The sequence below is a fragment of the Arvicanthis niloticus genome, chromosome 17 (genome assembly GCF_011762505.2).
Source record: "Arvicanthis niloticus isolate mArvNil1 chromosome 17, mArvNil1.pat.X, whole genome shotgun sequence".
Taxonomy (NCBI): Eukaryota; Metazoa; Chordata; class Mammalia; order Rodentia; family Muridae; genus Arvicanthis; species Arvicanthis niloticus.
Window position 1 is genome coordinate 36,544,766 of NC_047674.1, and position 14,552 is coordinate 36,559,317.

Consider the following 14,552-nt stretch of genomic DNA (forward strand, 5'->3'; position numbering starts at 1 on the left):
ATGTACTTGGGTAAAAGAATCGTGATTGAATGATACATTTTTCATCTTTTTAATAGTTTAGAACATTGAGTATCTTTTATATTCCATTCATTTATCTGGTTGAGAGGCCAGCAAACAGAGGTTAATAGAAGTATGTGGAATAAAAATTAGTTGTTAGCGTATAAAACTGTAGAATTGAGCATCTTAACTGAAATGAATTTGATAAAGGATTAATATTATGGTACTCAGAATCAGAAAGTATTAAAGTTATCAGGATGTACTGACTTCCAAACCTGTAGTGTAGGTGGCACAAGATGTGAATAGTTGCTTTAAAACTAAATGTACTCAATAGTTAACCTTTTGCTCATGTAGCTCTGGCTCATACCAGTATGTTTATTGCAATGATCAGGATTTTGTTGTTTATCACATATAAAATGTTTCTTAGATGTGCCAATGTTAATGAAGAGTTGATTGAATTTCTGTCAAGGCTTCTGTCTTTAATCTTTTCAATTATAGTTTAAAAAGGATTTAGTTTCTAGATATTCTAAAAAAATAGTAACTATGATTTTTTTGAGGGAGCAGTCTTTTATTTATTTCCTATGTGTCTGTACCTTCTAATCTGTGTTTCTAAACTGTAAGTATCTTCTGTGAGGGGCTGCGCAACACTTCTATAATTTAAGAGAGGTGTTTAATTCTTTTTGATTAAGTGGATTGAATTTAGAAGAACATAAAGGTTCTAAGTGTTTTGAGGTAGATAATTGAAATCTATAGTGTTTTGTGCCCATTAGTCATTAAAATTGAACAGCACACACTTCTGCAACTGTTCAGATGTTGACATTGTATCAGAAGCAGTTTTTACCCTCATGGCTATATTCTATGTAGTTGTGTGCATACAACCACTAAAGAAAGACCTTTCCTGAGGTATTCATTGCTCAAGCTTTTTGGTAGGGGGAGAACACATTTCATTAAGAAGTTGAAGGCTTTCTTGTTTGTCTGTTTCTTTGTGTTTATGTCATAGTGTTTGTTCAGTTTTCACCACTATGGCAAATATCTTAGGTAGCCAGATAACACATGAAAAGATTTATTTTGGATAAGTTTTGTAGGTTTCAGTACACAATCAGTTGGCCCCTTTGCTTTCAGGTCTGGAGAAGCAGCACATCATGGTTAGAATGTGTGGCGTAGCAGAAGGGCTCAGTTCATGCCTGGGAAGGAATAGGGTGAAAAAAAGACCTTCATCCATAAACACCTTTCAAGAACACACTCAGAGTTCCATGAAGACTTCCACTAGGCTTCGCTTCTTCAAGTTTCTACTGCCTCTCATTAAAGCCTTCCTGGAGACCAGGCCTCTGACCCATGGACCTTAGGGAACCGTCTATGATCCAAGCTACAGCAGTATTAGAACTAACTGGGACCATTGAAATAAGATACTCAGTGAGGTCAATAAGAGGATGGAGTTTTTACATTTCAAGTCTATTCCTACTTTATGGTACCATGACTCTTATTAAATAACACTCCAAGCATTAGCAATACAATGCTTAGTTGCACAACTCTATGTAAGATTTGCATTGACTTAAACGTGGTTGATACTATACTGCTTGATTGTTTTTTAAATGCTCTATATGTGTCAAGTGCTATATTGTTTAAAGTACTGGAGGATACAGTGGTTATCAGATACAAGTTCCTGCCCTCATGCAGCTTACAAGTATAACTGATGATGATGAGAGATTATAGTTGTTTCTCACATAGTGAAAGTCATGGTGTTCCATCTGAGTGTTCCATGAAGAAGAACAGGGTTGGTAGCTGTGGAATTGGGTCATTTGCATGTAAGCATGAAAATCTGACATTGATCCAGTATTTTTGATCCTGTTATTTTTCTGTTGCTGTGGTGAAACACTGACCTAGGCAGCTTAAAGAAAGAAGAGTTTATTTTGGGCTTATTGCTCCAGAGGGATAAGGGTAAGTCATGCTAGGGAAATGGCAGACATGGTAGTAGGAACAGAAATTGAGATTTCACATCTTCAAATGTAAGCACAAGACAGAGAACAAATTAAACATGGCCAGAGTCTTCAAACCCTCAAAACCTGCCTCTGGTGACATACTTGAGCAGCAAGGCCACACCTCCAAACAACACCAACATCTGAGAACCAAGTGTTCTAGTACACGAGTCTATGGTAAGCGTTCTCGTTCAGACTAGAGTTTGCATAAAAAGCTAGGCTTGGGTGATGAGGTGTCTCAGTGGATAAAGATTCTTGCTATCAATGCTGACTGCCTGAGTTTGGCTCCTGGAACCCAATTGGTCAGACAAGTGAATAGGTTACTGCAAATTGTCTTGAGATCTCTACATGTGGGCCATGCGATGCCTATGGTCCCCATCCCCAACATAACACAACACAACATCCCCTAAATACACGTGTGCATATATACATACATACATGCATGTAGTAGCTTTTTGAAGATCTGGGTGCAGTGAGTGATATGTGCTGATATTCCAGTTTAGGAGAGACAGAAATAAGAGTATTCCTAGGGTTTGCTGGTCTTCCATTCTAGCAGAATTTGTTGTTTTAGTTAGTTCCAGCTTTGGTGAGAAACGTTGTCTCCATACTAAGGTAGAAAAGGAATAAGGAAGATTGATTACTGCTGAAAATGCTCCCGACTTTCACACATAGGTAGGTACCCATACATGTACAAAGCATGCATACGAAACTAGAAACAACAAACAGTAGCAGTATCTGGGAGGCATGTAGTGACCACCTTTCTGAAGATCTTGGGCACACAAAGTATATTATAAACAGAAGGATATGAAAAGAGATGATTAGACAGCTCTTTTGTTAACGTAATTGGATGTAAGTCAGATATTTCAGTCATGCCTAGAGTTTTTACATTTTTTACAGTCATTCATAGCTTTCCGCTTTCATGAGTATGACTGGCAGGCTATGCAAATGAATTAGGACATTGATCTCTACATATCCTATCTAGTAGAAAAAAAAAAAAACCTGAATAATAAAAATAAAGTGAATCAGGTCTTAAGTGAGTCCTCTCTGCTCCCCCAAAGGCTACTGGCAACAGTGTTTCTGTCATCGTTAGGTGTTAGAAGTGAATGCAGGTGTCTCTTGCTTGCATGCTTGTAGAGGCACTGGGCAGAGTACAGATGGTAATGAAGAACTGCATCCTGTATCTTTGTGGTGTTCTTAGTTGCTGAGTAGGTTAACTAGTGCCCCTTGCTCTCATGCCCTGCTGCCTTTCTTGTAACGTCCCATATTTAGGTGCCCTTTGGGGGTTTGAAAGTATATTTCACAGCTGTTTTCCATAGGTTTGCCTTGCACTTCCATGGTGTGGAGCATACCTGACTTTTCTTTTTTTCTTTCTATACTTGGAAGAGTCGAAGTGTGAAAAGCGCACTCTTCTGTAACAGCCTCCACTATGGAGTTTTGTTGTCAGCACACACAGTTTTATATTCACTTTTTCAGTATTTGTATTGCACTTTCTGTCCCTCTACTAAAACAGATCTGCGTCTGGATCACCATTTTCATTTACTGAGGTCACGTCAGTAGCTGTCATGGTACAAGGCAATTTTTCTTTTCTTTCATCCATCACTGATTTAACTTAATTGATTTTTTTTCTTTGAAATATTTTTTTTTCTGATTCATATGTCTCACTCATTATTTTTCTAACTTGTTTTTGTCAATTTTATGTTTCAACTACTGTTTTTAAATATTGTCACAGAGTTCAGATTTTAGACAGTTACTCTGTTTATACTCACTTTAATGTCTGTTACTTGATTCCCTAACCAAAAAAATTAAAAAGCTTTATGATTCTCAAGTATGTTTATTTATGTGTGTGAGAGGTGGTGTACATGTGTGGAGGCCTGAGGTCAGCCTCAGTGGTGTTCTTCAGGAGCCATTAACCTTGTTACTGAGACAGGAGTCTCATACATATACGGACTGGTTTGTTCTATTGAGCTGTGCATTACATACATCACGTTAACTTCATAGGAGTGACTGTGACTTTTAAGTACTATTATGTTCCTAATGGAGAAAAGAATACAAGTAATGCTGCTAATAGACTTAGCTTTGTATCCCCTTTCAGTTTTGTCATTACAGTTAACTCAAAGGCTCACTGAGTCAAGTCAGACAAATACATTTACACGAGTGTAGTAATATACTACAGGTAGACAGGTAAGTCATTGAAGGGAGGCACCATTCAATGACTTGTAAAAGATTATAAGCAACTTATCTCAGAAAACTTCAGATTAAGGCCAGTGAGATATAGTGGGTAAAGGTTCTCGCCGCCACACTTGAAGACCTCAGTTTCAAATCCCTGGGATTTACATGGTGGAAGGAGAGAATGGAATCCTGCAGGATATTTTCTCATTTCACGTTTATGTACTATGGCATGTGCATACACATTTACAATATTTAAAACTTAATTGGCTTGTAGATTCAAATATCCTTGAGTCATTGTTAATTAGCCTCTTGTGGGTGATTTTACTCATCCAGGTTGTTCTTCCAATTGTGATATAAGATATGTGTGTATTGTAAAAATTTTCTGACAGAGAAGGTATAAGAGTAAGAAACTACAATAACAACTATTCCTTATCTACCTTAGCTGCTAGAAATAATCGGTGTTAAGTCTGTTCTGTGGTTTTTATGGGTCTTTCCAATGCAAATATATATATATATATATATATATATATTTCATGTGCTTTATATAGAATTGAGAAGAAGTAGTGTTAATTTACTTTGAGTACTTAATGTAAACTTTTCTGAGTATGTACAGTAACATAAATTTGGTCATGATAGAATAGCCTCACTGTATTTCTCCTCTCTCTCTCTCTCTCCCTCCCTCCCTCCCTCTCTCTCTCTCTCTCCCTCCTTCCCTCCCTTCCTCCCTCCCTCCCTACCTATATTATATCTTAAGAGAATCCTGATGAACTTTCCTGCGGTATTTTGTAGTGCATAGTGTAGTGGTTAAGACCATGGGCTCTGAGAGTGATGCATGCTTTGTAGTAAGATATTGGGAGACAGATGAGACGGAACCCTTTGCCTTTTATAGAGAAGAGTTGATAACAACTGATGTGTTCTCATGTGCATCCTGTCAGTCTTTCTCCTGTTTGAATGTAATGGACTTGCATGTCATTTCTATACTTCTTGAACAAAGATTAGAATGTTTTCTGGCCAACATTTTCTTTGCAATTCTTTTCCACTGTTTTTTATGTCTATCTTGGGAAAGGATTTGAGTAGTTTTACAAATCTATTCATTGCCCAATTGCTCGTTAAAAGATTGTGTCATCGGAAAGTATATTTATTAAGAATTTTGTTGTCTTTAAATTTTAGGATAGATCACGATCTTGTTGAGCTCTTTTCAATGAAGTTCTTCTGCTTGGATACAAAGATGAGGACTAGATAACTTCTTAAGGTTTCTTCTATCCCCTAGGATGAAGATAGTAACTAACATTTGTTTGTCTAGTGCTCTAAAGTTTACAGAGTGAGTTCATACATCACCCCACTAGATCTTACAACAGCACTGTGAGGTAGGGAGGACAGGGCCTTTTACTCTCCTTTCAGAGATGGAGGAGAGCAGTGGACAGGCTGAATGCCAGAGTCACACTCCTGCTCCATCCTCTGATGAAATGATGTCTTACTGGTTAGGGGAACAGCATTGAGTTGTGTAACTACAATACTCACTGTTTTCCTCACCCCTGGGGGAATGAAGGCAGCTAGCTAGCTTGCTTACTTCTTTCCTTTCCTTTTCTTTTCTTTTCTTTTCTTTTCTTTTCTTTTCTTTTCTTTTCTTTCTGTTTGTTCTTTCTTATTTAGCCATCCATAAATTAGCTGTATCATCGCCACACATGCAGCATAATGTCTACCATAGGTTTAGGTATGAGCCTATAATTAGGAGCTTTTCAAGACATAGAACACATTTGTACTACCTCAATAGAATTGAGATAATTGAATATTCCAGGTATAGTTACCCATGACATTCTCAAGGGGAAAGCAGATGATAACAGAGCAATAGTTGAGGTCAGATTAACAAGGATTATTGCTAATTCTCTCTGAGTAGTTACCTCACAGGGTAGACTTAGGTCAAATGGAATGGATGTGGGTGCTTACTGGTAAAGTACCGCATATATTAGCAATAGACTTAGATTTTTTATGACTATACATTATCACATTAAAACACTTTGATTTTTTCCATGTACTGCTTTTAAATTAATAACACACCCAAAATTTTTAAAAATAATTTTTGTTTTTTGTTTCTTTCTAGTTGTTGGTCTTGACGATATTATGGATGAAGGAGTTGTTAAAGAAAGTGGTAATGATACCATTGATGAAGAAGAATTGATTTTACCTAACAGGAGTTTGAGGGACAGAGTAGAAGACAATTCAGTAAGATCACCAAGAAAATCACCTCGTTTAATGGCACAAGGTAATCCTTCCCAAGAGGTTAAGCCAGAAAATTAGATGCATAAAACATGGGTGTTAGGCTGTACAATGCTAAGCAGATTACCTATCCATCCATCCACCTATCTACTTGCCACTCAACTGATCATTAGGGTCTCTATAGCCCAGGCTGAACTTAGACACCCTGTGAAGCTCGGGCTGGCTTTGAACTCCTGTCATGTTACCTCCAGTTTCCAAGTATTAAGACTACAGGAGTAGTCTAGTCACATCTGGCTTGAAAGTGTGTTTTGCAGTATAAGCATTTTTAAATTATTAATTTTTGAGATTCTAATGTTATTACATTTTCTTCCTTCCCCTTCCACCATCCAAACTTCCATATATCTCTCCTTGAACTCTTTTTAAATTCATGGCATGTTTTTTAAATTAATTGTTGTACACGTGTATGTGTTTTTAAATATACAAATACAGCTTCTGAGTCTGTATAATCGTACTTGTTTGTGTTTTCATGGCTGCTCATTTGATACTGGATAACCAGTTAGTATGCTTTTCCCTGAAGAAGACCATTTCTCTTTCTCAGCATTGCTCAGTTGTCTGCAGTTCTTTGTGTAGGGTGAAGCTTTCTGGGTTTTCCCCTGTCCACATTAGCATGTCTGTTGCTGTCCTTGGTGAGCTCATGTGTAGGCATGATGACCAGACTTGGTGGGTGTAGCTTTTGACATTACTAGGATCTGCAATCTTAGAGCAAATCCCCTCATCCTTGCCTCTTTCAGTCTTTCCTTCACCTCTTCTGCACGGATTCCTGAGCTTTAGGTGCTGCAGTTCTTTTGGAGATGTGTCTATTGGAACTAAGCTCTACAACTGCACTTTGATTTGTGGTGTTCTGTAGTGGTCTCTGTCTGTTACAAAGAGACGTTTTCTTGAGGGGTGAGGGCCACACTTGCCTGTGGATACATGGACACATCGTTAGAATGCAATTAAGAGCTTTGCTGGTGTTAGTAAAGGGGTGGTTGTAGGTTCTACTGCATGATCATGACTTCACTGGCTGTTGGCTAGGTTTTCAGGACCAGGTATAGTTTCCTTCTTGACTGGACCTTAAGTCCAGTTAGAGAGCTGTTGGTTACTGCCAAGTTCTGTGTGGACTCCTGCACCCTTAGGGTTACTGTGCAGGAGTTTGTGTTATGTGGGTCTCCAGTGTGGTTCAGAGGTGTCACAACTGGGTAGGACTTTTGGTTGTTCCTTCCCTCTTCTGGAAGCTTGAATGACGCTTTCTGGTGCTATGAAAGCCTGTCCTCAGGGAGGCTTTCAGGTCAGTTTCAGGTTGGGCATCTTGGCCCTCTGTCTGAAATGTATGGTGTCTATCTTCGAGCAATAGGGAACCTGGTGGCAACCTAACGTAACAATAGACTGTACTGTTTTGTAAATCTCTTGGACAACACTAACAACTGGTCTTGGGGTTTTTTGTGAGATTGTCTTTGGCTCTGGGAAGGATTATTATGTCCACATAAGAAAATTTTATTTAAACTATATATGCATATAAATTTTTCACAATTTCATAAACACACACACACACACACACACACACACACCCCTCTTCCACTCTTGCTGAAAATATTCCTTGTTCTCTCGCCAAGTCTTTCTTCTACTTTAGTGTTTCTGCGTCCGTAGCATCTTATACTGCTTGCTTGCATGGACATGGGTGAGAAAAACTTACTTTAGCAAAGAGAGATTTTTGCTAATCTCTTAATCAGTTCATAGGAACTGATCTAAGAATACGACTTCATTCACTGACTTAGGAAGTTGTTTACTCTGCGTTTTGGGGGCATTGCTATAAGCTGGATGGAAGCTTGTGGAAACTTTTCCACTATTTAAAAAAAAAAGATTTTATGACATGGAATGTTGGTGTATTAAGGTTGGCTAGTGTTCATTCAGTTTGGTATCTGGGAATAGTTGCTCACGCCTGGAAATGTTTTTCCACACTATTCCTTTTCATTAGTTTCTCAACTCTTGCTTCTGGAATTCAGGTCTGGTGAAAGATGCTGGCCTTTTGTTTTCTTTATTTTTCCTCATACTTTTCTATATTATCTTTTTTACTTAGTCTTTTGAAATTATTTCATTTTCCTCTGACTCTTCTGTCAAGTTTTGCATTTCAAATGTTTCTTGGTTTTGTTTGGAGAATGACCCTGAAAATGGCAATGCATGTATTTTTATTAAAATTTATATAATAGCTTTTGTCTTTAAGTTATTAATATCTTTTATCTTTATTAGGATACTCAAAGTGTTTTTAAAAAATTCATCTCCTTTTTGTTTTGAAAGAAAAAAATTAATATTTTGGTTTTTGTCTTTCACTTTAGAAAGCTTCCTCCCCTTTGTTTTATTTAGGAATTACAAAAACATCAAAGAGCTGAGCAAACATTAAATGTATAGACGTTTTGTATATCATAGGGTTAGTCACTGGCTGCTGCCAGCAAGATGCACAGCATTGGAAGATGGAACTTTCTTGAGCCAGTGAGGAGGGGTTTGTAGCCTGAAAAGGCAGAGGTCACTCTGTTGTCACACTTAGTTTATGAGTAGAGCAGTTCCTGCTGTTGCAGTGACACTGAGGGGAGTCTCACTAAGGCTGAAGTTGACATCCCTAACAGGAGCCAGGGCCTTAGGACATGCAGGACAGAGGAGCAGTGAGTGCACACTGCCAGATTCATTTAAGGGAACAAGTGCTGTGGGAAAACCCCACTGTACGACCTGAGTTTATGAACTGAGCATTACTTGCCTTCTATGATATCTTAGCAGAGTTCAGGCTATTTCTGTGGTCTCATTAGCACATTTTGCTACTCTGTGAAGGAAGTTGATAGAATATCTATTATCAGTATTATATAAATTATTATAAATTGTGTTTCACAATTACCATTGTCATATTGTGGCATTCCTAGTCTTAGAACCCCTTTTTATTCTCTAGGGATGAGAGGGTTGAGACTCTCCACCTAGTGCTGCAACCATTTAATGCAGTTCCTTATGTCGTACAGACCCTTCCCCCAAACATGAGATTATGTTTGTTGCTACATCATAGCTGTACGTTTGCTACTGTTACACACCATAATATAAATGTCCGCGTTTTCCAGTGGTCTTAGACAACCTCCATGAAACAGTTCAACTGTTTATTCCCAAAGGGCTCACAACCAGCAGGCTAAGAACCATTGCTTTAGGAGCTAAGCTCTTGGGGTTTAGGTCAAGGTGTTAATATGGGATTTGCCAGTGTAGTATTTGTCTCAAGTATATTACTTAATTGCTCCTTGCTTGAATCACAAAATGTATCATTGTTTCCTCTTGCTCTTCATTTTCTGTATATACATACCTTTCAAAAAAGATCCTTTATTGTAGCTAAGGGAATAAGGGTTGTCCTTATCATAATTTTCTTGGTATATAACTTTAATTTATTTTTAAAAATTAGTTACTTGACACATGTACATGAGATTTTAAGAAATAAATAAGATGAAAAAATATCAAGGGCGTCTTCCTTCCTTCCTTCCTTCCTTCCTTCCTTCCTTCCTTCCTTCCTTCCTTCCTTCCTTCCTTATAGGAAGACATGCTTCAGACTAAGGCAGTTTATATTTAGAGAAGTAAAGGTGGCTTTATTCTTTCCTAATTAGTTTCTTCCTACTTGAAAATAATATTTCATCAGAATACCCTCAGACTTAGCTGACTACCACTCTATTTTTAGCAGCTACTTCAACGCTAGAAATTTTTATTTTTTTATCAGTGGTTTCATTTCAAACATGTAAAGAGTTCAGAGCTTAAAAGTCACCTAAATACAGAAATAAAACTCTGATCGTTATTTTAAAAATAACAGAACCTATGATGAACACTTCATAAACCATTATGTAATGTTTTCTTATTTATTTTGTCTTTATGTGTTGTATATACACATTTGTGTGTGTGCATGTGTGGTGCACATGTGCACACCAGGTGTGTGCATATGAATGCCAGAGGTTCATTTCAGTTGTCTTTTTTCATCACCTTCTATCTTGTTTTGAGTCAGTATCTCTCACTGAAACTGGAGCTCCTTGACTCAACTAGGCTGGTAGTCAGTGAGCTCCAGCATCTCTTGTCTCAGCACCCTGCCCTGCCTCCACACCCTGCCCTGCCTCCACACCCTGCCCTGCCTCCTGCACTGGGCTTACAGACGTGTGCTTCTATGTACATCTTGTATGTGGGTGTCAGGGATCTAAACTCAGGTCCTCGTGATGCAGAGCACCTCCCCAACCCATACTTTTGTAAAGTTGTTGAGTGTGTCACAGATATTCAGAGATTGTGGGGCCTGGGGGAACTAGAAAGTTCCAGAGTCTGGGATGCCTAGGTCATTGATTTTTCCAGTACGACACTGAAGAGTCAGAGCTAGCTACACCAGGACCTACTGCATCACCTGGATGAGCAGCATACTCTTCAGTAGTCTCATCCTCTATGAGAAGTGGCAGGTTGTAGGACATATTCAGAGTAGTAGTGTAGTGAGATTTTATTTTGAATGAGTAACTTGAAATAAATAGTGTGCATCTGAAGTTTATTTAGCAAGATAGTTATACCTTTATTCTTGTATTTTGAATTTTCACAAGTTGCTTTTGTATTTAGTAAAATTTTGAAGTTTTCTTTATAGTTCTTTTTACTGTGTTTCTTTTCTTGGGAAGATTTTTCAGGCTCAGGACAAAGGGACTCTACCTTAATTTAGTAGACTCTGTTAGGAGTACTGTTAAAAGAAGGAATCTTCACACTGTTTTTTGTGTTTTCCTTAAACTTTTTTAGTTACTAATTCATTTGGTGGTCTGTGTGTGGTACCCTTGGTGCAAACTTTAATCTCTTGAATAGAAATAGTATAGGGACTGGAGATGTGTGTAGTACCTCAGTTGTTCTAGAGAGTAGCCTGTAAATCTCAGCATGTGAGTAGTAGAGGTGAGAGAATCATTTTCAAGGTCTCCTTGAAGTTTCTGGGTCTAGCCTAGGCTATATGACATTTGTTTCACTTCTTACAACAGCCTTTAGTGTAAAAGGAAAATACACTAAAGTGGAAATTGGAGGTTTCTAGAGGTTATATCTTGAAACAATAGATCTTGTTTATGATACATGGTTTTGTTTGCATGTAAGACTTTTGGCATTTGTACTTGTTTTTATATATCTAGAAATATTTGATGTTTAGAATGTATTATAATATTTCTTTAACACAGTTGTTAGTGGTAATGAATCTCATTTTGGTTACTTTGATTTCCATCTCTTATAGAAATGATACTTGTTGAAAGTAATTCTTAAAAATTAGATGAGTTTGAAATTTTAGATTTCTATTTCATTTGAGAGAATTCAAGAGACTCTAATAAATGTAAATTAATATGTTAGGCTATATATAGTACATATTACACATGTGTATGTATTAGTGTATGTGTGATCATCAAGAGTAGCTCTCAAATCTTTTATTGATACAATCAGGTAAATTTCAGAGATCAGAATAAGGAAGTGATATATTTTAAACTACTGAAATAAAAGCACACAGCAAATAGCTAAGTTATTTTTATTTTATTTTTCCCCCTGTGATAGAACAAGTAAGAAGTTTGCGACAAAGCACTATTGCCAAGCGTTCAAATGCGGCACCTCTAAGCACAAAAAAGCCATCTGGGAAGACATTATCTACCTCTAAAGTAGGGGTGAAACCACCAGAAAGATGTCAGGGTAAAGAAGAAGTTTATTCATCACTGAAATCTGAACACCCTAAGGAGAGTAGAAGAAGTGGCCGGCATGCCGAACACATGGATGTGGCGCCAGAAGTCTCAGTGTCTTCAGTTGATTCTGTAGTGTCATCATGTGTTGGAATGAAGGAAGAAGCTGAGTTCAATCCCAAGCATGTATGTAATAGCCAGGGTGAAGTGAACGTGCCGTCTCCTGAGTTAGAGTGTCCACTTCTTTCAGAGACTAGTGCTAGTGTGGAAGAGAACACTGACACTCTGATGGAATGTAAAGCTAAGACTAACAGTAGCCCGTTATTTAAGTTTCCAGTTAAAGCAGATGAGCAGAGTGATCTTGTTTCGGGTGAACTGGATGACACCGTTGAAGGAGGGAATGCAGGGGGAAAACCTGAGCAAGAAGCAGAGGAGGTAAAGTTCCCCTGCGAAGGTGACCAGATGGCCGAGGAACCTGAATCTTGCGATGTGCCTGGTGACTCTGCTTGTACCAATAAAAATAAGACAGAAAAAAATGAAGGGGCGGATTGTCATTTGGAATTGAAGAATGCTGTGGATATTGTTGATAAACCTGAGAACTCTCCTCGGAGAAATCAGTTGGAAACACTGGGTTATGGTGAAGACACAGAGTCTAATGATGTTCCGTTACAGAGCACAGAGTTCAATAAGTCAGATTTGGAGGAGGTTGACACTTGTGCTTTTGAACCAAAAACTAGTCCTTTAGAAAATACTGTTTGTGATGTTCCTGACCAAAATTCAAAGCAATTGAATATTATTCAAAATACTAAAATGGAAACAGCAAATCTTCAGGTTGATAGAAGTGGTTTAGAGCTAAAAAACATAAAATCCAAAAACATAAAATCTGTAACTCATTCTAAACAAAGCATGACCACAGAGACTCCAAGAAAAACTGTGGCAGCAAAGCATGAAGTAGGTCATAGCAAAACTAAATCTAATGTCAAGATTGTGAAGCGAAATGCTGATGAACCAGAACCCCAGCCTGATTTTCAGAGGCCAGTCAAAGTGAGAAAAAAACAAGTTGATAAGGATTTGAAGAGCCAGAGTTGTAATTCTGGAGTTAAATCTGTGAAAAGCCAAGCTCATTCTGTATTGAAAAAAATACCCCAGGATCAAAACACAATGCACATTTCCAAACCTTTAACTCCTTCTCTTAGTGATAAGCTTCATGGTCACCCTGGCTTCTCTAAGGAGCCTCATCATCCTGTACAAACTGGACACTTAGTGCATTCCAGTCAGAAACAGAGCCATAAGCCTCAGCAGCAGGCAGCAGTGCTGAAGGTCAGTAGCCATGTGAAGGATGAGCATGAACACCCAGGCAGTGAGCATCTTAAGGAAGAGGATAAACTGAAGCCAAAAAAACCTGATAGGAACCTACAGCCTCGCCAAAGGAGAAGCAGCAGAAGTTTTTCTCTGGATGAGCCCCCATTGTTCATCCCTGACAACATAGCTACTGTAAAAAAAGAAGGGTCAGATCAGACCACCTCAGTTGAAAGCAAATATATGTGGACTCCCAGCAAACAGTGTGGGTTTTGCAAAAAACCACATGGCAACAGGTGTGTGTGTGTGTTTGTACATATCTGTATGGGTGTATACATTGGGAAATTTGTAGGATGAGGATTGAGATCTGTGTGAGAACTTTCTAATATGAAAACATTTTAATATACAGAGACTTCCAAAAACCCCTTACCAGTCCTGGATAAATGATAGAAACCTGGAACCATTGAATTTACAGCTAGATCATTGTAGAATATCTTAAAACGCTTAGTTTGACAAATCTGATATGCATGGACATGTTTTATCATTGTAACCAGTTAGAATTTGATGTAGTCATTGCATCTGATAAAAAACAAACCCCTTTTGCTAACCAGAATTGTTATGCTGCCCTCAGGACTGGAAGCTATATGTCATTTTATTTGACTGCAGAACTAGTAATAAAGTGTAAAGCTTTTAATCGAATGGTTATTTTTCTTTTGAAGCTGTTATTTTTTTAAATGATACACTTGAAACACCAACCATTACCATTTTAAAACCAACATATTTGATCTTGGAACTAAGCTCACTAGCAAAAGCAACTGTTAGGTTACCTAGCTGAATTTTGTATGTATTATGGAGTAGACTGAAAATATTGTATTTGTTTTTGTAACCTTTAGTAGTTCCAAGAATTTCTGAGTTCTGATCTTTGAAAATTTTAGAGTCTATATTACCACTACTTTTATGATAGGGCTATTTTAGACTCTATTTTTAGTAGCTTATCACATGCCCCGTCTTTGGAGTATTTTCTTATGCATTATTTTGAAAAGGGACAAGGATGAAGTGATCCCTGCTGCTGCAGCCATTGCTGATCAAGTACTCGTGTTGCTCTTGTCAGTGATTATACACTAAAAAGAATAAAGACAGACAGTAAAGTTACATGCCAGGCTCCTCTCCCAGCTCTCTC

General features: G+C 37.9%; 1 protein-coding gene across 10 annotated transcripts in view; it reads left to right on the forward strand.

Annotated features, from left to right (window-relative positions):
* Positions 1-14,552, forward strand: part of Phf3 (PHD finger protein 3) — a 66,295-nt gene that overhangs the window by 24,521 nt on the left and 27,222 nt on the right. For 5 of the 10 annotated variants that reach the window (XM_034521331.2, XM_034521335.2, XM_034521337.2 and 2 more), the window contains 2 exons: positions 6,244-6,405; positions 11,955-13,668. The exons of 2 other annotated variants lie outside the window; for them this stretch is intronic. In XM_034521331.2, coding sequence (XP_034377222.1) covers positions 6,244-6,405; positions 11,955-13,668 — 1,876 coding nt within the window. Of the gene's footprint in view, positions 1-6,243; positions 6,406-11,954; positions 13,669-14,552 lie in introns of those variants that run through there. 3 more of the 10 variants (XM_034521336.2, XM_034521338.2, XM_034521339.2) reach the window with 2 other exon arrangements.